This window comes from Colletotrichum higginsianum, chromosome 4 (genome assembly GCF_001672515.1).
Source record: "Colletotrichum higginsianum IMI 349063 chromosome 4, whole genome shotgun sequence".
Classification (NCBI taxonomy): domain Eukaryota; kingdom Fungi; phylum Ascomycota; class Sordariomycetes; order Glomerellales; family Glomerellaceae; genus Colletotrichum; species Colletotrichum higginsianum.
The window spans coordinates 3,178,191-3,199,887 of NC_030957.1; the positions used below are offsets into that span (position 1 = coordinate 3,178,191).

Here is a 21,697-nt window from a genome sequence, read left to right on the forward strand (position 1 = left end):
GTGACGGATGGATGTGGGCGCGGGATCACAGCAACACTTCGGCCTGATCCCGAGGGATGACATGTCGTGCCCTTTTCGCAGCGGGAACAACGGCGAGCTCGGGTCGATTCAAGCGCGCGCCGGCTGAAGCGTCGGGGCAAAGCGTCTGGTTGGAGCGGGAATCGGGCGGTGGGTGTCTCGCCCGGACGATCCCCCGATGCCCGATGCCCGATGCCCTATGTCGAGCTGTGGGCAGAGTTCGCCCGGTAAATGCTGATCTAATGCGCTTGTCGGGGTTACACCGCGATTGATATTGAGTTTCTGCCCAATCGGTTGCATGGCCATATGCACTCGTTGCGTTGGTCGCTTGAATCTATTCCTGGCAACTCAACTAACTTCAAGAGATGTGCCCTTCTGTAGGATCTGGGTTGTAGTTTTCACAGGTTGTTACCGTTTAGCTAAGAGGACATCCAATTGTAATGTATCCAAGAGCAACGCCTCTAGTCTGTGTGGTCAGAAGCTGTACCAAGGACTCTAATGGTGTCTGTGCTAGGCAGTTGAGAGAAAGACTATGAATGATCTGGTTGTAATATATGACGCGTCTTGGGTTGCGTATACAGGCTTTCACAGAGTTGAACAGCTATCCATGAGCCTCGTTTCATTCGCTGCGCAGGAAGAGTGCTTGGGACACTTGGCAAAGAGGCTCATTGCAGCTTGCCAGCAGTGTATGAAAGCTGACTATGCAACAATCCTTTTTGCGCCGTAGCACACTTACACTACCATGTTAATCTCAACGACATTCAAATTGGTTCATCTGGCTTTAAAAGACTCTACTGCAGTTCCTTATAGACCGTGTACAGTGGTGATGATGGCCTGGCTCAGTTCGTCCCTCACACCACCAATCCATCCGCCTACATTCCTCCCCGGAAATGCTGCATCACTCTTCCACGAAGCCCACCAACTTGTTCGACTTCTCCCAGAGCTCCTTGGCGGCGGCCTCGTCGTACACCCACGGGGCATGGCCCGCCTCCTTCTGCGACGCCATGTCGGCCGGGCCCTGCTCGACGAGGTCGCTGAGGTACCTGCCCGGGCGGCCCTCCCACTCCTTGCTCAGGGCGGCGTAGACGGTCGTCGCCGCGCCCTGGGGGACGCTCTTCATGTTCTTCTTCAGCGCCTCGTCCTTGGCGATTTCCTCGATCCGATCGGGGGGCAGGTACTGGGAAAGGTTGGTCTGGATGATGCCCGGGTGCAGCGAGAGGGCGTGCACGCCCTTTGACCCGTACCGCCTCTCGACCTCGTTCGCAAAGAGGATGTTGGCCGTCTTGGACTGCCCGTACGCGGCCCAGGGGTCGTAGGGGTCCTTTTCGAAGTTGAAGTCGTCCAGGCGGACGTTGCCAAAACGGTGGGCCATGGACGAGACGGAGACCACCCGGGACTGGAACTCGGGCGTGCTGGCAGCGAGGAGCGCCGGCTTCAACAGCTGGAAGAGGAGGAAGTGACCCAGGTGGTTGGTGCCGAACTGCGTCTCGAACCCGTCTTCCGTCTTCCCCTCCGGCGTGGCCATGACGCCGGCGTTGAGGATCAGGATGTTCAGTTTTCCGCCACTCTTGGCAAGGAAGTCCTTTGCGGCTGCGCGCACGGAGGCCAGGGAGTCCAGACGGAGCTCGATGGCGTGGATCGGCGCGCCGGACTTGGGCCCGGGACCGTTCTTGATGCTGTCCACGGCCAGCTGGGCCTTGGCCGCATCTCTGGCCGTGACGAAGAGGGTGGCGCCGGTGGCGTGGATGGCGCGGGACGTCTCGACGCCAATGCCCGAGTTCGCGCCCGTCACGAGGACGATCTTGCCGGCGAGCTTGTCGCCCAGCAGGCCCTCGTCTTGGACGACCTGGAGGGCCGTGGGACGCGCATCTCCGGGGCCCTGGGGGTCGACGTGGGTATCGGCGTATCTGGACATGGTGTGTGGTTCGATGCTTGTTTCGTTTCCTGTGTTCTCTTCGAGTTCTTTTGAGGCGTGGATGAGGAGGAATGCCTTGTTGCTTGTCAGTGAGTGACCGGTGTTGAGACGGGGGGAAAGTCTGGGCTTTTATATCCCTTCCCAGAGTCGAGACACATATCGGACAGTCTAATAACTCTCCCGGCATAGGGGACGTTCCCGACAACTCGGACCCCCCAAACTCAAAGTGGGCGTTGTTGGCAACCAGTCCCGGTCTTAAGCTAACTCCATACGTGAAGCTTCTGCGCTTGGTAATCCATCATGTTCCAAGTCCTGGACACCACGGCCATGGGGTGTCGCAGGAGGCCCACGATGAGGCTGCTGGGGGTGGCGACCGTAAAGTCAACCCGAGACCGTTAAGTCCGTCGTTACGTAGAGTTCCGCCATGCTGATCCGGCATGACGCAAACCCCGGGTTTATGCAATAGCATCGAGGCGTGTGGCTCGTATCACTAGCAAAGGGTGTCGAAATTTAAGGCACCCCTTGATAACTCGGCATTCCTAGAGCGTTTTCGCCCCCATCTGCTTGGTTCTCTACCCTTTACTACACACACACACACACACACAAACACACACTTCCGCAAAGACACTCAACTGCACAACATGGCTTCTCTCGTCTGGCTCATCACCGGGAGCTCTACCGGGTTCGGGGCCGAGTTCGTAAAGGCGCTGCTCGCGGCGGGTGACAAGGTCATCGCTACGGCGCGCAACACCGCCAGCATCGAGCACTATCGAAAGGCGGGGGCAACTATCCTCCAGCTGGACCTGACCTCGAGCCAGGCCGACTTTGACAAGCTGGCCGAGCAAGCCATCGGTATCCATGGCGGAGTCGACGTCGTTGTGAACAACGCCGGGTACCCTCACTTCGGCACCATCGAGGACGACACGTATGTGAAAAGCTCCCTCCCTCCCGTCTTCTCGTGAGTCGAGAAGTGACTAACCAAACTCCAACTTGGAGCGTCGAAAACTGGACCAAGGTGTTTCAGACTCATGTCTTTGGTCCTCTGGGGGTAGCGCGAGCTTTCCTGCCGCATTTCCGGTCCAAGAGAAACGGGAACTTTGTCTTCATGGGGTCCATCGCGGCGTGGGGCGGTCTGCCCGCGGTGGGAGCGTATTGCAGCTCGAAAGCAGCTCTCCGAGGTAAATAACGACCCCTTTCCAAAAAACAAAAACATCATGACCGCCCCGTGGGGGAGGGGAGGGGAACGCTGACAAACTCTGCCCGTTTTCTTTCAGCCGCCGTCGAAAGTCTCGACCTGGAAGCGAAGCCTTTCGGAATCAAGACTCTCCTGGTCGAGCCCGGTTACTTCCGGACCCAGTTCCTCAACGACAAGGCCGTCTTTGTGGACACCAAGTTTGACGACTACAGGCCCCTTGTGGACAACCTGTACCCGCAAGTCAAAGGGGTCCATCAGAACCAGCCCGGCGACCCCGCCAAGGGCGTGGCGCGCATCGTCGACCTGGTCAGGTCCGGGGCCGCGGGAGGAGAGCTCCCCGCCAGTCTGGCCCTGGGCGACGACGCCCTCGACACGATCCGGAAGAAGTGTAACGCCACGCTGGAGTTGCTGGACAAGTGGGCCGACAAGTCGTCCAACACGTCGTTTTGAGAGATGGCTATGGGATGGGATGGGATGGTGACTGTGACTCTGTGACTTGTGGTTGTGTCCGTGACCAACTCCTCCCAGAACCCAAGGGAGCTTTCCGCATGTTGTTTCTTTAGTAGAATGAAATTGGTTTATTCAATACTCATGCATCTGATACGCATCTCGGGTGGACCATCTTGCAGTGGAAGGTTACAAATCAACCAAAACCAACGATGTGGCAAGGCTTGCGTGAACGGCGAAGAAGGTCAATCGTCTCCAAGAGACTGTTCAACATTTCTAATCCGATGCTTGGAGCAGTCGTTCGTTGTCCGTCGTTCGAAAGCTATCCCATCTCGGAGTCGACGCTAACCAATTCCCCGCGCCCCATTAGACGTTTGAACTATCCCGTATTAGGCAAACAATCAAGAAGCAAAAGTTTCCTAGCTTCTCGTGGCAACGCTCGGCGTCCGTGCGAAAGGGGGCTCTTTGATGGCAGGGCACAGGGGCGAGCACAAGGATCCGAGAGAGAGGAGCTTCGGGATAAGCATATCCATCTATCCTGAACGTGTCGGTGACGCGATTGATTTCTAAGCCCGGCATAATCTCTATCTGAGGCGGTCAAGTAAGAGTGGAATGCAAGTCACATAGCCCTCTCAATCAAAAGACACTAGAATATGCTCTACTCGGATCAAACCCACCACTGCTGGGCTGCGTTGGAGCTCACGGAAAGAGAGGGGGCTGTGTGTGTTTGTAATGTCGGTGATTCCCGTCTGACCCAGAACTCGAATATCTTGTAAACTTTTTCTATGATTAGAATCGCGCTCTGTTGCGCTAACTCGGCAGTGGCATGGAGGCTCCCATGTAAACTGTTCTTGGCCAAGAGCATCATGTCGCCTGAGACCGCACATGATGAGGACCGCATAGTCATCCTCCACATCAACCCTGGCCATCATTTCCTCGCTCCTCGCCTGACCTAGTATCGACAGCCCGCGCCGACGTCGTGAACACGCCGCCCCCTTTTCCAAGACCATGAACGTCGAGGCTTGATATTGTAAGCAAAAATGACAGTTGCCAAGAGTGAGAGAGAGCTCATCTCCCATCTCATCCGGCTAACAGCCTCAAGTTGATCCACCCCCAAGAAGGTGCTATAAAGCTGGCAACATCTCCAACTCATTCTACAGTTTGAGAAATCCCAACACATCGAGTCTTCCTGTACACGCCGAATCAAGCCAGACAAAAACAAAATGAAGTCTTCTATTTTCCTTTCCCTCGGTTTGTTACTTGGGGCGGCCAAGGCCATCGACATGAGAGAGTATGCACCAGAATGCGGGGTTGACCGAGGGTTCAGAATCTGGTACAGGGAGTACGACGAATCCCACGCCCTATGACTACTCTTGGGAAGAAACTCACGCGAAACCCTGCTCTAGACTTCTTGCTTCCTTTGAGGACGCGACAACGACTGAGGGTATCCTCGACTGGTTCGCGCCCGGTGGCGTCATGGTTCTCGGTGACCAAGGAGCCGCGGGAGACGAGATTCTTCAGGCTCGTGGAGCCATTCTACCCGCCGACGGTTCCGTGCAATGGAACGTGCGTGCCACCAACCCATTATTCCCTCTCAGCAACCTCTCAGAGCTGTCTGACTAACATCGGTCAAACAGCACTTCCCAAACACCACCATTGTCTCTGACGAGACGCCGACGAACAAGTCCTTTGTGGTCTCTGGGGTCTTGCAGCTCACCAACGGAACCTGTGCCACAACCTAGTAAGACATCCATGAAGCCCACCCGGCCCATATCCCGGGACTGACGGTGCCGCTTCTAGCTTCCAAACACTCTTCACCGTCGAAAAAGACCCGACAACCGGCCAAGCGGACCTTGAGTCGCACGGCGGCCGTATTCTCGTCTACCACGGTTTCTCTATCAACGCGACGACCGATCCCTGCATCAAATAGGTTTGTCGGTTTGCCAACTCGGGCAACACCGGGACAGTACAATAACTTCGAATCGGCTCTCGGGTCTTACTTGGCGATTGAGATTGTGTGAGACGTTGAAATATCTGATGTCTAGTTAGTAGGTGGGCTGCCACAGGGTGACAAACCTCAAATTCATAGGTCAGATACTATAGACGATGGAAGAAAAAAACATCAGGTTTTGAGCTACAATAAAACCACCACGCCGTTTACTTCCCAAACTCAAGAGTCTGTTGTGCACCATGTATACAGCAGCGATTTCTTGGCCCACTCTACATGCGCATGCTCTTTTCCACAGTTGATTACATACGCCGCTGCAGCAATAGTAGCTTCGGAGCTGGCCTGAGCTAACTGTTTATTCGCTTCCGCAGCATTGAAGTGGTCATGGTGAGAGGCAGGCAGAAGATGTCATCTAGCAGAACCCGCGTTGACATGATACCCGCAGGGGATGAGAGGAGCAGGACACGGTCATGTGATGGGGATCGGATCGGATCATGGAAACAAGGTTCACGCTAGAACCAAAGCAGAAAACAATCGTGGTCTTGGCATCTCATCTCAGGGGTCTAGCCAAGCTCGGAAAGCCTCGTTTTGGAGTATCGAAATGCGGCGCCGCCCGCCCCCCCGGTCTCACGTCTTATATCCGACGAAGCCCTTTTGCCATCAACTTGGACAATCTCTCTCTCTGCAACTCAACCCCCAACTTCTCTGATTATTTTCCTAAACCGGTGAATCACTGGACCAGCAAACATCGTGTCATATCTCGCGCGCAGGCCGCCAACTCCCTATGCCAATAAAGTCCGGGCCCATAGGCTCACAAGACTCTCTCCACTCCACGTCTGTGGCACAGTAATCCACTTGGAGAGGATTGCCAACCGGAAAGAGACGCAGTAGCCCAGGTCGTGCATCTGTGTGGTTCCCGGAACGATCTTAATTGGCTTGCCAATCCTCATGCTGGCCTCCCGGTTGAACCCGCCCAGAGGTAATGTCGTGTCCGAGTATCCGTAGGCCGTGGACTATTCAAGGACGACACTAACCTGATCAAAAGCGGGCAAGGGGTTCGCTTTCGTCTTGGCCGACTCGCATGGCCAGCCGGCTGCCGAGGACCGTAAGCTGATCCGAAGTCATGTCATGAGGGGGAAGAATACCCGTAAGCGAGCCATTCCCGCCGCGCACAAGGGCCGTGGCTCGGCCGTTGCTCTCAGGACACGAGGCCAAGAACGCAGTGTAGAGGGCACGGGTTTGCCTGAAGAGTCCGGCGAAGATCGCGCACGATGTCTGACGCTCCACCATGATGCTCTCCCGCCCTACGGCCATCACCACCTCGGCCCGACCCCTCTTACAGCGAATGCCTTCCCTTTTGTTACCTTCCCCGAGGAAATTGACAACGATGCCCGCAATATGCTGTGTATATGTGAGTCCCCCCCCCCCCCCCCCCTACGCGTCTTCGGAAGTGGAGATACCCCTTCTGACATGTTGCGCGGCGGCAGACTTTACCCGTCTGAAGAATACCATGTACCCGATTGCAAGGTATTCTCGCTCCGACTCCTCCAACACGTACTGGTTCGACTGGACCCAGCTCGACCTAGCATATCTCCATTCCATCCTTTTCACAACGTCCTTCTTCTACGACAACGTTCAAGGACACACAAGCGAGAGGACGAGATACCACTCGTATAGGACCATTCACGAGCTCAACAAGCAATTGGCTCACGCGGAAACTGCCGTGACTGAGTCGACAACCACTGTGGTCATGGCTATAGCTTTGATGGCAGGATGCTTTGGGGATACGGATTCTGCCCATATGCACATGATGGGCCTTAAACGGATTGTAGAGCTGCACGGCGGCATACAGTCGTATTCAAGTTTACCCCTTCTACAAGCAAAGCTTAGCCGGCAAGTTGTCCTTATCTGTCTCCTGGTACGCCAGAGTTGCTAAGACCTATGTCTTGTAGGGCTGGTTTAATCTACAGCTCCTGCACCGGCGCCGAGCCTGTATTCTTGGAAGGAACTCCCTCGTACGAATCGGCTTTTGATCATTTGCCTGAGCTCAATCAGCTCAAGCCTCTAGACGTGACTTGCTTTTCCCGCTCACGTGCACTTGTACGCACATTCGACAGGAGACTCTACAACGTATTCAAAGACGTCCAAGGCCTCTCGCGCCTCGTGAACGACAGCTACAGCTCCGGCCACAAGATACCCGAGATGGCCCTCGAAGGGTTGTTGACGTCCGTCCAGGCCCGGCTACTCTCGCTGAAGTTTGACAACAATGGCGAGAACATGGCCGAGCTCCTCCGCCTGTCCCTTATTGCGTACTTGACGACCGTGTTCTGGAGTCTCCCGGGTCTGAAGTTCGACTACCCGCACCTGGCCGCCCAGTTCCGGCAGGTCTGTCTCGGCTTTTCGCCTACCGCCGCCGGAGAAGGAGAGTGTTTCGCCTGGGCTCTGACGGTGGGAGCGATATCGTTGTTCAACGGCCGTGGCCGGGACTGGCTCCTACAGATACTGCAGCCCCTCATCCGAGATCACCTGGGGACGACGTGGGATGAGGTCAGGAAGAGTCTGGGCCATATCATGTGGATTGGAAGTATCCACGACGGCTTAGCGTCGGATCTGTTTCGCAGCTATCTTGGAGACACTGGGACAGAGGATGCAGTTGCTGTTGAGTGAATGTACTATAAAGGTATTTAAGAGAACGTATTTTTTGCACAAACTGCTGTTGCTTCCCTGCTGCATTGTCCACGATTAATTCTGAATTCGACTTGAGTGTATTTGAAAAAAAGCTTTGCTATTCAAAATTAATGCAGGCCTACAACGACATGGTTTTAAATTTTGACTACCTAAAGGCGCAATAGTCTAAGGCAGGCGTATTTACAACAAGTTATTGCGACTGGAAGCTCCCGGAGTATCTAGGCTGTGTGTTAGCGGAATAAACATCCATGCCGTCTCTTTAATAAAAGGCTTTGTGGTAGTTGCTCTCAACATTGAGTTTCTTGGCACTCCGGGATGCCGGGGTGCCAAGAGTTGATGTCGGTAGATCTGTGAGTTTGTTGCCCTAGCTGGAAAATTCTTCAACGATTGATTGCATGGCGAGTTCCGTAACCAGAGACCGTTGCCTGAACCGCGGTTACAACAACAAAAACGCAAGCAAAGACGCGGTTTGTGTCCCACCTTGTTGTCAACTGACCAGCATAGAATGCCGATGTCTGACGTGGGAAATACAAGTAAATGACACAAAACGAAACGGAACTCCCACTTCCATGCAAACCCGGATACACCTAGGAACAGCCGCCCAGGAAGCGTGCACAAGCTTCCTTCACGTTATCCCAATCTCGGCATATTCACCCGCCCACGTTGACCCGGCCGACTGATGACAACCCTTATGACGCAACGCGGTTCGTCTTGGCACCTCGTGGGAATACCCCCTCCCCCACGTACCATGTAGGGCTGAGCAGCTGTTCATCTGATGCAGGGCCCTGCAATCTGCAATCTGCAATCAACCACATCGACATGACGATAATCTCTCGTTTCTCTCGCACGCACCGCGCCGTTATCAATGTTTTTGCAACTTTTGCCAGGACCCCCTCCCCCTCCAGCCGGGCGGCTTACGAAAAACCCAATCAGTCTCTTCATTTCAATAATGCCGCTTATCATCACAAATGCCCACCCACCCCCCAACGAAGTTAGAGAGATTGGGGTCCCCACAAAGTGGATGTGACACGACGTCGCGCAGCCCCCCCCCCCCTCCCGTCGACGGCATCGCCAACACCCGCGTAAGCCTCTCCCTAGCAGTCCCCTACCTTGGCGACCCCAGTATCTACTTGACTGAGAGCCGTAAGCGAGAGGGAGGGACCATGATTAGCGGAAATGAGGGTGAAAAGCGAGGCAAAAGTTGGAACTCGGAACTGAAAACTGGGAAGTGCGAATCTTGGAGCCTTTTTGCCAATCGCTGCCGGCTTGTTTATAACGCGGCGAACGGCCCGGCCGGGTAAGGAGGAGATTTGCAGAAGTTTCTTCCCGTTCTTCCTCCCCTCCCCTCCCCTCCCCTCTCGGCCCGTTCGTTCTTCATCGCTGTCGGTCACATCACAACTTTGCCTTCAGTCCCCTTTCTGGTTAGCTGCAGCTCCCCGTTCTACGTGCCATCACGTACTACAACTACTACTACTACATAGTAGCCCAACTATACCAGCGTAGCATCGTCAAAAAGATGAAGACCTCCATGAACCCCGTTGTCGCCTCGCTCGGGCTGGCCATCGCCCGCGCCGTCACGGACGCCGCCCCGTCGACGTACGCCTCCAACCACACCGCCGGCCCCGAGCTGAAGCACTGGCCGGCCGAGGCGGCCAAGGCGCTCAACACCATGATCGCGACCAACGCCAACCAGAGCAACTACGCCGTCTTCGACATGGACAACACCAGCTACCGCTTCGACCTCGAGGAGTCGCTGCTGCCGTACCTCGAGAGCAAGAACGTCCTCACCCGCGACACCATGGACCCGACCCTCAAGCTCATCCCCTTCAAGGACACGGCCAACCACACCGAGTCGCTGTACAGCTACTACCTGCGCCTGTGCGAGGTCGACGACATGCTCTGCTACCCGTGGGCCGCCCAGATCTTCAGCGGCTTCCCGCTGAGCGAGCTCAAGGGCTACGTCGACGAGCTCATGGCCCTCAACCACACCGTCAGCACCACCTACTACGAGGACGACGTCGTCACCCCCTACGAGGTCACCCCTCCCAAGATCTTCACCGGCCAGGTCGAGCTCTACAACAAGCTCATGGCCAACGGCATCGAGGTCTACGTCATCACCGCCGCCTCCGAGGAGCTCGTCCGCATGGTCGCCTCCGACCCCAAGTACGGCTACAACGTCAAGCCCGAGAACGTCATCGGCGTCACCCTCGTCCTCAAGAACCTGACCTCGGGCGAGCTCACCACGACGCGCAAGCAGGTCGAGGAGGGCCACTACGACCAGGAGGCCAACCTCGGCCTCGTCATGACGCCCTACCTGTGGACGCCCGCCACCTGGATGCAGGGCAAGTGGGCCGCCATCCTGACCTACATCGACGAGTGGAAGAAGCCCGTCCTGGCCGGCGGCGACACCCCGGACAGCGACGGCCCCATGATCTTCCACGGCGTCGACGTCGCCAAGGGCGGCGTCCACCTCTGGATCAACCGCAAGGAGAGCTCCATGGAGCAGATGAACGAGATGATCGAGGACAACGCCGCCGCCCAGGAGAAGCTGGGCCTGCCCGTCACGGCCGACAAGAACTGGGTCATCGTCACGCCTCAGGAGATTCAGTGAATGTGGGTCGCGCATTGTGCTTCTTGAGAGATTTTAGAGTCAGAGCCGCAAAGGCATAAAACAGAACTAGACAAATCGACGTGATGTTGTCCCATCATCGTGAAAGACACGCGGCCTTGCTCTTTTCAATCTCTTGATTTGTGTGTTGATCTAGAGTTGAAGTTTGAGTTTGACAGGCCGTCAAATGTCATAGCTGAACGAATTGTCCACGCAATTGCTATTAGATCAAGATTCTCAGGGTGATTTGAGGAAACACATGCACAGTCAATCACAAAGTCAACAGCTAGTACTGCAGCCAGCTTACCCACTCACTCATTTACTACAACATGGAGTATGGCAGACAAATTCAACTAGGACAGTCAGCAAAAAAAGGAAACATCTCATTGAGGAAACATCTCGATGGACGATCAGGGAATCGAACCCTGGACCTACCGCATGCTAAGCGGTCATTATACCACTAAACCAATCGCCCATTGGTATGATCTAGCCCGGACTTGAACCGGAGACCTTCAGTGAACCAGGCGAGAACGTCGTAGAACGAAGCTCGAACTGTTAGACTGACGTGATAACCAACTACACCACCAGACCATGTTGTTTGATGAGGGGGCCGTGAAAAGTGTTAGCTCAAGACTCGAGTGCGGGTCGATTGGGGTTGTGGGAACGTCGGAGCCCTGGTGGAGCTTTATGGATCGTTGCAAGTGTTGGTTCAGTATTAAAAAGTCCATCTTCCATCGCGAAAGACAAGCGTTTCAGGAGCAAAGCGCCATTGTTGCCAGGATGTTCCTGTCAAATTGCACAAGAGTCTCGATATTCTCGGTACATGCAATTTTGAATGCACTTGTACCAAGATCCCAAAATCGGCCAGATGCTATTCGCTGACTCCCTTTGACAGAAAGAACCTGGTCATATATCCGCTTCCTCGGCATGTTAGCTATCAAGCTCATGCAGGTTGTGGTCATTCCGTTCTGGCTTGAACTAATTGTTTGCCAGGCTGCGCAAAATAAATGGGAGCCCAAAAAGCACCTACTCCTAGAAGACAACACTACAAAATGGCTCATACATCATCGTTTCTGCGGGTCACATAGCTGGCAAAATACCAAAGTAATCAACGCACATTTCATCCAACAGATCATGGGTTTTCTCTGTTCCCCTAACCCAAACATGTGTTAATCCTTGTTGTTGCGGGCTCCTTCGCTAGAACTGTGATTGGGCTGTTCCTGACCGGTCAACCAACCGACCCTCCCCTCCCCCCTGCTATGCCTCCGCGGAAGACCAAAAGCGTTCCGCGCCTCCCGCAATATCCTTGGTCTGCAGTCTGCATCACCAGGATTCGACTTTGACCGGGCGGGAAAGCCTGTAAATGCGCTTCTCAGGCAAACAAACCTTCTGTATATGGCATTGGAGTCCGAGGGGAAACGGGCCAATGCCAGTTGCGATTGGTTCACAGGCCACTTCGATCGTACGATGGACTATATGCTGCTGGCCATCTCGAGTCTGATACGGAAATGGGGTACCCACAAGAGATATCCCCTCGGTCTCGTCTCCTTGAATGCTTCCAGCACTGCATTGCGCCAAGGAGAGGGGTACTAAGCTGCGTGCTCTCCTCCATGATGAAGTCATACTCTCTTTTCTCGAACCAAACGCCTCACGGAAATTGTTCTTCAGATCCCTCGATTAGATCGCCAGGTTATACTCGCTCGTGGTTCTGTGACGATCCAGCCGTTTGTTTAGCACCAATACCTCGCCGCCTCAATATGGCCGAGACCAATTCCAACAACATCGATCCCAACGAGGTTGACCGAGAGATCGAGATCGCTGCAGAAGAGGTGACGAGACAATGCCCATTATTTCCGTCCCTGCTGTTACGAGTTGCTGACCTCTTTCAACAGGATTATGGCGATAATGTCTCGAACATCGGCAGTGTAAGAAACCCAACCCTCTTTGCGTCTCGTGACCAACATTTGGAACGTTTCTGACGTTATTTCAGACTGTAGCATCGTCAACCACCAGCGTGTGGAGCTCCATTTTGGACCACCGTATTGAGAACGGGAGGACATACCACCGATACAAAGAAGGAAGTGCGTTTTTTTCTCTCCTTCTTGTTGTCTCAAGTAACTATCGATGGCCTGTCTGGCGTACAAATCTAACACGACACTATGTGAAGAATACATGATGCCGAACGATGAGACAGAAAACGACCGGCTGGGTAATGATTCGCCTTCACTCCCAAAAAAGGTTCCGGTAATATTCTAATAAGCCGAAAGATCTGCAGCACCATCTATTTAGGCTTACGTTCGAGGGCCGTTTGGGTAATGCGCCGCCCATCGAGCCGGATGCCAAGGTGGGACGCGTCCTGGATCTGGGATGTGGTACGGGGATCTGGGCGATCGACTATGGCGATGAACACCCCGAGACTGAGGTATGGAATGAATTCTTTTGCGCTGAAAACCTCCCGCAGTTTTCTCACGTGTACCAGGTCCTTGGGATCGATCTTTCTCCAACTCAGCCGGAATTGTAAGACGCCGCCATCACAGAGCGACAAGCTGGTAACGCGTTACCTCTGGAAAAGACACTAGCTAAACAAGGCGATAGCACCGCTTCAAACGTCATGTTTGAGATTGACGACGTCGAAGAACCGTGGACTTACACGGAGCCCTTTGACTACATTCACAGCCGAATGATGAACTCCAACATTGGCGATTGGGACGCCTATGTTAAACAATGTTTCGAGTACGGTCAAGTCCACTATCATCCCCCTGGAGGACTCTTTTCCTCATGCCATCTCTGCTCACATCTACCGCCTACAATAGTAATCTGTCTCCGGGAGGTTATCTAGAGCTCAATGAATGCGACATTGCCCCATGCTCGGACGACGGGACTTTGCGGGCGGATTCGGCAATTTCGAAATCTGTTCAGTTGCTGCAAGAGGCCTCCGAGATTTTCGGACGTCCGTTCAAGCCGATGAAGGAGCTCAAATCCGTCTTGATCAATGCTGGGTTCGTCGACGTTGTCATGCAACAATACAAGTGGCCGACAAACGACTGGCCGTTGGACCCGAGGTTCAAAGTGATCGGAAGCTGGTCAAACGACAACATTTCGTCTGGATGGGAAGCAGTCTGCATGGCAAACTTGACCAGGGCTCATGGATGGACCAGAGAAGAGGTCATCGTCTTCATGGCCCAATGTCGCAAGGAATTCTCCGACAGGCGCATCCACGCTTATTTATCCATGTAAGTCGTCCACCAGTCCCGGGAACGGGTCATCATCTCCTCTAATACCTGTTTAGCTGGTCGGTGTATGGCAGGAAGCCCCTTGCCTCGAATGAGACATAATCTACGATTGCACCAGGTGCACACGGGTCGTTATTTGATGCAAATTGAGCAAGGATGGTTCACGAACAGCTTTTACGGAGCATGTTTCGCTCAAGGAAGCGGCGCAGGTTTCTGCCACGGAACGATCCGGCTTGTCACATGTGATCACAACCAGAACGAGGACGACTCGTGTGGGTGACAGATTGACACGCATGAACACATCTTGGCCTGCATGATTGTCACCAGCCCTCCAGTGTCGGCGAGTCCAGACTGAGAAATGCTTGCTTGAGGATCCCGGTACGGACTTTTCCATCCGTCCACACAAGGTGACCGACCGGGCGCAATCTGCATCATGCACTTTGCTTACCTGCAGACACTTTGAGGCGTGAATTGGTCGCCGAGGGAGTAGACTAAGCCGCAATGAAATATTGATTCCTGGGCACACATTATAATGTGCTCTCTTTCCGCCTGCTGCGACGCTGGAAGTGGTCCGGCAGATCTTTTCTACCAGCTTCCCTTCAATGTTCCTCTCGTCTGACTCCGAAGAATATTGATAGTCGTGATGGTAAAGATCAGGCACATGATGGAAACCACGCTATCTGATCACATCACTGGCTTCGACCGCAATGTCGTCATGGTCGTTGCTGCTGGGATGGTCGGGCTCGTTGCCTGTTTGAATGTAAGTTCTCATCCTCACTGGCGGTAAAAAAAAAAAAAAGCAGAAATAAAGGACACCAGTTTTTGGTCAGAGGCTTCAGGTCGCCCTTGAAGCATGTGCCTGGCCCTTGGCACACCCGGTTCTCCCGCCTGAGACTCAAGGCCGCCCGTCTGACTGGGAGACGCCTACACTACGTCCACAGTCTCCATGAGAAGTACGGCAGTATCGTCAGGGTAGCTCCCAATGAAATATCCTGCGTCGATCTCCAGTCTGTTGCCCGAGTCTACAAGATTGGTGGCGGATTCGATAAGGCGCAGTGGGTGGGCGACTATACGAAGCGGCTTCCGGCACTGTCACTCTCCATGATCGTGGACAGCGACGAGGCTAAAGAGCGACGAAGACTCATTCAGGGCTCGTTTACCCTCTCTTCCCTCCGCGAAAACTGGGAGGCAGAGATACGGCAGAAGATTGAGCTTGCCGTTGCGAAAATCAGGAGTGAGGCGCTGGCGGGCTCGTCCAACACTCACAAGTGGTGGACTTTTATGGCAGCCGATATCATAAGCAAGATGTCCTTTGGCGAATCACTAGGACTGATGGATCTGGGAAAGGTTAGTTTGTCGACAATTTGTTTTTGGGAGTCTCTCCCTACGTACTGAACAAACCCATCCAAGAGCACCATGTACATGCGGGCCATCGAAAACGCCCTGCCCGCAGACGTCTTCCAGTGCGAACTCCCGTTCCTCGACCACTTGTCGAAACTCGTTCCGAAATCGCTCCTCCAGACATTCACCCGCCGCCTCGAGCAGGTGAGAGCCGGCGGGAGGGACGGCGTAGAGACGCTGAGGCGGCAGCGGGACAAGACCCGCAGCCTCTTCAAGGAAATGGTCGCCGAGTGCGACAAGGACGGGCGGCCGTGGCTGACGGACGACGCCGTGACGATGGAGGGCGCGGGCATGATGGTCGCGGGAACCGACACGACGGCGGCCGTTCTGACGTACCTGATCTGGTCCGTACTGCAGCAAGAGGGGCTGCAAAAGCGTCTCGAGGAAGAGGTCGCTCAGCTTGGCGACGACTTTGACGACAGGAGGCTCGAGACGTGTAGCCTTCTCAGGGCCGTCGTCGAAGAGACCCTGAGGATGTACCCGGCGGTCCCCTCCTCTCTGCCTCGAATCGTCCCGGACGAGGGCGTAACGCTGGGTTCTTACTTCATCCCGGGCAAGACAGTCGTGTACAGTCCGGCTTACACGCTTCAACGCAACCCGGACATCTTTGCAAAACCGCACAAGTAAGCAACAGAAACAAAATTTCCCCCAGGAAAGAAGCTCTTGTCGCCATGCCATCTCTCAGGCTAACATATCGCAGGTTTGACGCAGACCGCTACCTTTACCCGGGCAAGGTTTCGCTGGAGCAAAGACAGGCGTTCATCCCTCTCGGGGCCGGGGCGAGGGTCTGCATTGGACAGCACCTGGCCATGATGGAGCTGCGTCTTGCCACGGCCGTGTTTTTCAAGCGCTGCCGCGGTGCGAGGCTGAGTGACAGCATGCCGCAGGACAGCATGGACATGGCGGACTACGTGCTCCTCTCGCCCAAGAGGAAGAGGTGTGATGTAGTTCTAAACTAAACGCTCTAGAAAGGGGGTGGGGGAGGTCTTGACTCTCCTTAATCGATCAGATAAATGGCCGAGCATGCATGTGTAGACAAAGTAGTTGGCGCTCTGATCAATGAGTGTGTCTTGGTTGAGACTTGTATATCACAGGCGCTAAACCGACCTTTACCATACCATTTCAAGCTAGCCAAGTTAGCCAAAGTTGCGGTCGACATCGCCATCATTACCGTCGCAAGCCACCAACACATGCAATGACGTCGTGGAAACCGGACCTGGCGCCGTAGGCCGGCAATTTGTAATCGGCAGATGACGGCAGCTCGACATCATAACCTGAGCGTGGAGTTTTGCGATTGCGACTCCACTGATTGCAATGGAATTCTCTAGCCTGGGACCCAGATTCAACCCATGATCAACCTTGTGGAAAGACAGATTCGGCTATATACGATATAGCCGACAACCTCTTATAAGGGTGGTTGGTTCCTCAACATTGTCCTCTTTATCGACACAAGAGACGTCAATATCGAACTCGAACACCACCAGACACGATGGCACCCTCAACAGATAACCTGGGCTTCGAGTGCGCCGTCATCACCGGCGGCGCCGGAGGCATCGGCAAAGCGATGGCCCAGCACTTCATCTCCAAGGGCAAGAAGGTTTTGCTCGCCGGACGGACCGAGTCGAAGCTCCAAGAGACGGCCAGGGAGATCGGGGCCGCCGGGTACTACGTCCTCGACACGGGCGAGGTCGAATCGATCCCGGGCTTCGTCGAGCGCATCACGACGGACCACCCGGAACTGGACTGCCTCGTCAACAACGCGGGCGTGCAGCGGCCGCTCGAGGTCCTCAAGGACGACGGCGACGACTTCCTGTCCAAGGCGGACCAAGAGATCGACATCAACATCCGCGGCCCGATGCACCTGGCCCTGGGCCTGCTGCCGCACCTGCGGGCCAAGGAGTCGGCCCTCATCGTCAACGTGTCGAGCGTGCTCGGCTTCGTCCCCTTCTCCATCATCAACCCGGTCTACAACGGCACCAAGGCCTGGCTGCACTTCTGGAGCATGAACCTCCGCACGCAGCTGAGGAACGGCGGCTGCTCGCACGTGCGGGTCGTCGAGATCGCGCCGCCGACGGTCGCCACGGACCTGCACCGGGAGCGGTCCGACCCCGACGACAACAAGAAGGAGAGCAACCCGGACGCGCTGAGCGTCGAGGAGTTCATGGAGGAGGTGGGGAAGAAGCTCGAAGACGGAGAGGAGACCATCGGGCCTGGCATGGCAGGCGAAGTCGTCGACCGCTGGTACGGTGCTTTCGGAGAGCAGTATGCCAAGGCGGCCGGCGGCAAGTAGAGAGGCTTGCCGTGGTGAAGTTCTGAGTGAAAATCAGAAGAGACAACTCTTATTCTTGATCAAATAATAAACAAGACAGCAACGAGCCCCATGTCACGAAAGCCGCCCGCCTGGCAGATGGAAAGCCCCAAATTAGAAGCCATCACAATTTCCAAAAGCTGCACGTCCCTCGACCTTCTGTGGGGGTCCGATCTACTCGGCTTGGATCAAGTCGAACACGGCACTTGGGAACCCCAGCGTAGCCAAACGACTCGGGAAATTGTTGCTTGGGTTCCATCCGTACATACCCTTATATGAGCAGATGGCTTTTGGAAACACGCTCTGAGATGTTGCGCGAGTTGTTCGGACCTACGTGGGCATCGATTTGAATTGACACAAGTTAATTTCATATTGTCCGAACTCAAAGACTTTTCCAATCTGGCGACCCACGCACGAATGACTCAGTCCGTATGTTCTGTTCGCTATGAATCCACTCCTCTCCATCCCAGAGCATCCGGTCTAGAACAACGACAAGCACAATAGCTCAGGGGTAGAGCGCTGGGCTCATAACCCAGAGGTCCTCGGATCGAAACCGAGTTGTGCTATAGTTTTACGAGTTATACACACAATACTTGAGGTGTATATATTACCCGGTGCATTTTTGCATTTTTTTCTCATTTTGATTTTGTTGTCGCTGGCTGGTCTGCCAGACAGCAGGGGTTTCCCTTGATTGCAAGGATGGGATGTAGAAACGGGGACGCGTGCAAACTGGCGAGCCAACTTTGTGTTAACTAACCCGTTTGCCCTTGAGATGTGATCATTTCATTCGCCGACATCGATGGTGTCGTCTGGGGCTTGAGGAATGTTGCGTACCTTTTGACCGGTTCCCTCTTACTTGAGGGAGTGTTGTCAACATCCGAACTCGACCGTCAGCAGTGCGAGTGAGCGAGCTTTTTGACAGCATTGCCTTCGCCAGGGTAAAGCGCCATGAGTCGTAAACGAATTACAAATCCTGGTCGGCGTGTCCCTGTTTCTGATCCGCCTACAGAGCACATTTCCTATTTCACCCGGGTCCTCCTCATCTTGTTTACATTACTCCAGTGACGGGGTTCGCACCAAATTGTACCTCGACTGCGGGGAAAACAAACAGGTCCACACTCCTCGGCCGATAGGCAAGTTTTTCGGTCGATCAGTCGCCTTATTTGGTGGGAAGCAGACCCTCCCCTCCCTCGTCCGTCCGCTGACGTCGCATCGTGGATTCCTTAAGCGCCCGCGTGCGAGTGGTCACGTAGAGCCTCGATGGGACCTTGCCTCGATGGGATCTGGCTCGGTCAGGGGGCGGCCCCCCCGCGTTCGTGCTATATGCCTCCCCCGGCGGGTTAACAGAGTACCGGCGGGGAACCTGGGCGACGGGGAACCTGGGTGAGGGGCAATGACCAGGGCCAGGTGCCGCGACGATGTGTCAATGGTGCGCGTACAGTCCTCCGGGTCGTGATGACGGCACCCTGGGTCTGGGTGAGCAGCGTGAACCCCGGGGAAGACGGGGCCGTGCGGAGACTTGCGCCGAGGCCAAGCCTTGAGGTGGTACTGGTGCAATATGAGAGTTGAATACGAGCAGGAGCTGTTGAATGAGAGACTGGGAACTATAAGATGAGAGTGGAACACCTCAAAAGTTGTGAACGAGCGACTGATGCTGGTTGAGAGGTTGCGCCTTTGATTCGACCCCCTCGACGATATGAATCCCCTCACCCTCGCCATGGCCTCCTCCTCCTCCTCCGTCGCCTTCGCTCTCCTGACGGCCCTCGCCGGCCGGGCCTCGGCCAGGACGCACAAGACGCCGACGCCCCAGATGGGGTGGAACAGCTACAACTACTACAACTGCTACCCGAACGAGACCATCATCAAGCAGAACGCGCACGCGCTGGTCGACACGGGGCTCGCCGAGGCCGGGTACACCACCGTCACGACGGACTGCGGGTGGCCGGCCAAGGACCGCGCCGCCGACGGCCAGCTCGTGTGGAACCCGGAGCTGTTCCCGTCCGGGGGCGGCAAGGAGCTCGGCGACTACATCCACAACCTCGGCCTCAAGTACGGCGTCTACTCCGGCGGCGGCTACTTCCAGTGCGGCTCGACGGACCAGCCCGCCTCCCTGAGTGAGTTGTGAACCAGATCGAACGAGCGAGCGGGGGGGACCGGACTGTTGTTCTGAAGGGGTGGTTCAATGATTTGGATGACTGAATGGACTGAGTAAATAACTGACTGACTTGATGGACAGACCATGAGCTCACTGACGCCAAGTCCTTCGCCGCCTGGGGCGCAGACTCGCTCAAGTACGACCGGCAGTTTTTTTGTCAGTCTCACGGGGGGCTGTAGTATGCTAACAACCTCTTTAGATACGACAACTGCTATGCCGTGAAGCCCGATGTCATGGTGGACTTTGTCCATCCAGATGCCGTCTCCCCGGACCGCTTCGAGACAATGGCCGATGCGCTCAACACGACGGACCGCGACATCCTCTACCAAGTCTGCCAGTGGGGCACAGGAACTGACCTGGGTATCTGGTATGTCGACCGTCCATCCACATATACCACCCGGACGACCCCCCAGACAGAGAAAAGACGCTGACCTCTGTGCAACAAACAGGGCACCAAAGCTTGGAGGCAACAGCTGGAGAATCAGCAACGACATCTACAACGGCTGGCGCAGCATCTGGCGCATCGCCAACCAGGTCGTGCCCTTCTACAAGCACACCGGCCCGGGCGCGTTCCCCGACATGGACATGTTGCTGTAAGTGCCGCCCAAACCCATCCATCCGCCCGCCCGCCGACGATTCTCCCTCGTCTCTCACAGGGGGTTTGACACTGACATTCCACGTCCCTTTGACAAAAACAGCATCGGCCTCAACGCCCTGTCGATCGAGGAGGAAAAGTTCCACATGGGCATGTGGGCCATCAACAAGTCCCCGCTGACCCTCGGCGCCCCGGCCATCCCCGGCCTCGTCCCGGACTCGGCCCACGCCATCCTCACCAACCGCGAGGTCATCGCCCTCAACCAGGACCCCCTCGCCCGGCAGACGGAGCTCGTCCGCCGCTACACCGAGGAGGAGTGGGACGTCTGGGCCGGCGAGCTCTCCGGGTCCCGCCTCGTCGTCGGCCTCGCCAACTGGCGCAACGACTCGCAGAGCGTCCGCGTCGACCTCGCCGCCGTCCTGGGCGTCGCCTCCGCCGCCGCCGCCCGCGACGTGTGGGCCGCCGCCGACCTCGGCCCCGTCTCGGGCACGTACGAGACCACCCTCGCCGGCCACGAGCTGAAGCTGCTCGTGCTCTCGGACATCGTCGCCGAGCCGAAGCCCGTCCACGCGTCGGCCGGGTACTACACGGCCGCCACCGACGCCGCGCTGTCCGGCTCGGCAGTCAAGGTCGCCTGCGCCGACGGCCAGTGCCTCCCGAGCAAGGCAAAAGTGGGCAACATCGGATCCGGGGCCGCGGTCAGGTTCGAGGGCGTCGCCGCCACGTCGGAGGGCGCGAAGCTGCTGGGCGTCGACTTCATCAACTACGACGTCGCGCTGGACTCGGCGTGGGGGTTCGGCTCCAACACGCGCAACCTGACCGTCTCCGTCAACGGCGGCGCCGCCAAGCGCTGGGCGTTCCCCATCTCGGGCGGCAACTGGTTCGAGACGGGGCGCCTGCTCGTCGAGGTCGACGGCTTCAGGGGCAACGCGTCCAACACGGTGGAGTTCAAGTCGGTCGGGAGCGACTGGGCGCCGGACCTGGTTGGCTTCGAGGTCTTTGAGCGAAGCTAGAGACGAGGAGAGAGGTTTTTTGTCGAGCGGACTGTGATCTGTATTTTCAAAACCTTGAAAGAGAGAATGATATTGGAAACACTGACATGTCCCCTCCCGTAATATGGGGGAGGTCTTTGGATTAATAACCTGAACTCCCGTCTCTGCCTCAGTGAGGTGATCTATCATACACA

The 21,697-nt window shown here is 55.7% G+C and overlaps 9 protein-coding genes across 9 annotated transcripts; 8 read left to right on the forward strand and 1 right to left on the reverse strand.

The window, feature by feature from the left end:
* Window positions 1–916: 916 nt before the first annotated feature.
* Window positions 917–1,933, reverse strand: CH63R_06263 (Short-chain dehydrogenase; the record flags this gene model as incomplete). Its single annotated transcript, XM_018301238.1, has 1 exon — window positions 917–1,933. The coding sequence occupies one exon, from the start codon at window positions 1,931–1,933 to the stop codon at window positions 917–919; it is 1,017 nt and encodes a 338-aa protein (XP_018159088.1).
* Window positions 1,934–2,574: 641 nt separating this feature from the next.
* On the forward strand, window positions 2,575–3,578 carry CH63R_06264 (Short-chain oxidoreductase; the record flags this gene model as incomplete). Its single annotated transcript, XM_018301239.1, has 3 exons — window positions 2,575–2,858; window positions 2,930–3,111; window positions 3,208–3,578. The coding sequence occupies 3 exons, from the start codon at window positions 2,575–2,577 to the stop codon at window positions 3,576–3,578; spliced, it is 837 nt and encodes a 278-aa protein (XP_018159089.1).
* A 1,220-nt stretch (window positions 3,579–4,798) lies between these two features.
* On the forward strand, window positions 4,799–5,505 carry CH63R_06265 (uncharacterized protein; the record flags this gene model as incomplete). The annotated part of the gene is made up of 4 exons (XM_018301240.1): window positions 4,799–4,917; window positions 4,982–5,141; window positions 5,213–5,316; window positions 5,376–5,505. 4 exons carry the CDS (start codon window positions 4,799–4,801, stop codon window positions 5,503–5,505), a joined length of 513 nt encoding a protein of 170 aa, XP_018159090.1.
* A 1,146-nt stretch (window positions 5,506–6,651) lies between these two features.
* CH63R_06266 (Citrate synthase) lies at window positions 6,652–8,190 on the forward strand (the record flags this gene model as incomplete). The annotated part of the gene is made up of 3 exons (XM_018301241.1): window positions 6,652–6,934; window positions 7,011–7,377; window positions 7,476–8,190. 3 exons carry the CDS (start codon window positions 6,652–6,654, stop codon window positions 8,188–8,190), a joined length of 1,365 nt encoding a protein of 454 aa, XP_018159091.1.
* A 1,537-nt stretch (window positions 8,191–9,727) lies between these two features.
* On the forward strand, window positions 9,728–10,822 carry CH63R_06267 (Phosphorylcholine phosphatase; the record flags this gene model as incomplete). The annotated part of the gene is made up of 1 exon (XM_018301242.1): window positions 9,728–10,822. The coding sequence occupies one exon, from the start codon at window positions 9,728–9,730 to the stop codon at window positions 10,820–10,822; it is 1,095 nt and encodes a 364-aa protein (XP_018159092.1).
* Window positions 10,823–12,576: 1,754 nt separating this feature from the next.
* On the forward strand, window positions 12,577–14,154 carry CH63R_06268 (TAM domain methyltransferase; the record flags this gene model as incomplete). Its single annotated transcript, XM_018301243.1, has 6 exons — window positions 12,577–12,744; window positions 12,810–12,900; window positions 13,087–13,336; window positions 13,415–13,552; window positions 13,633–14,052; window positions 14,109–14,154. 6 exons carry the CDS (start codon window positions 12,577–12,579, stop codon window positions 14,152–14,154), a joined length of 1,113 nt encoding a protein of 370 aa, XP_018159093.1.
* A 562-nt stretch (window positions 14,155–14,716) lies between these two features.
* CH63R_06269 (Cytochrome P450 3A17) lies at window positions 14,717–16,412 on the forward strand (the record flags this gene model as incomplete). The annotated part of the gene is made up of 4 exons (XM_018301244.1): window positions 14,717–14,812; window positions 14,872–15,399; window positions 15,463–16,076; window positions 16,154–16,412. The coding sequence occupies 4 exons, from the start codon at window positions 14,717–14,719 to the stop codon at window positions 16,410–16,412; spliced, it is 1,497 nt and encodes a 498-aa protein (XP_018159094.1).
* A 530-nt stretch (window positions 16,413–16,942) lies between these two features.
* Window positions 16,943–17,743, forward strand: CH63R_06270 (Short-chain dehydrogenase; the record flags this gene model as incomplete). The annotated part of the gene is made up of 1 exon (XM_018301245.1): window positions 16,943–17,743. One exon carries the CDS (start codon window positions 16,943–16,945, stop codon window positions 17,741–17,743), a length of 801 nt encoding a protein of 266 aa, XP_018159095.1.
* Window positions 17,744–19,478: 1,735 nt separating this feature from the next.
* Window positions 19,479–21,524, forward strand: CH63R_06271 (Alpha-galactosidase; the record flags this gene model as incomplete). Its single annotated transcript, XM_018301246.1, has 5 exons — window positions 19,479–19,875; window positions 19,998–20,052; window positions 20,116–20,283; window positions 20,366–20,509; window positions 20,615–21,524. The coding sequence occupies 5 exons, from the start codon at window positions 19,479–19,481 to the stop codon at window positions 21,522–21,524; spliced, it is 1,674 nt and encodes a 557-aa protein (XP_018159096.1).
* Between the last annotated feature and the right edge of the window lie 173 nt (window positions 21,525–21,697).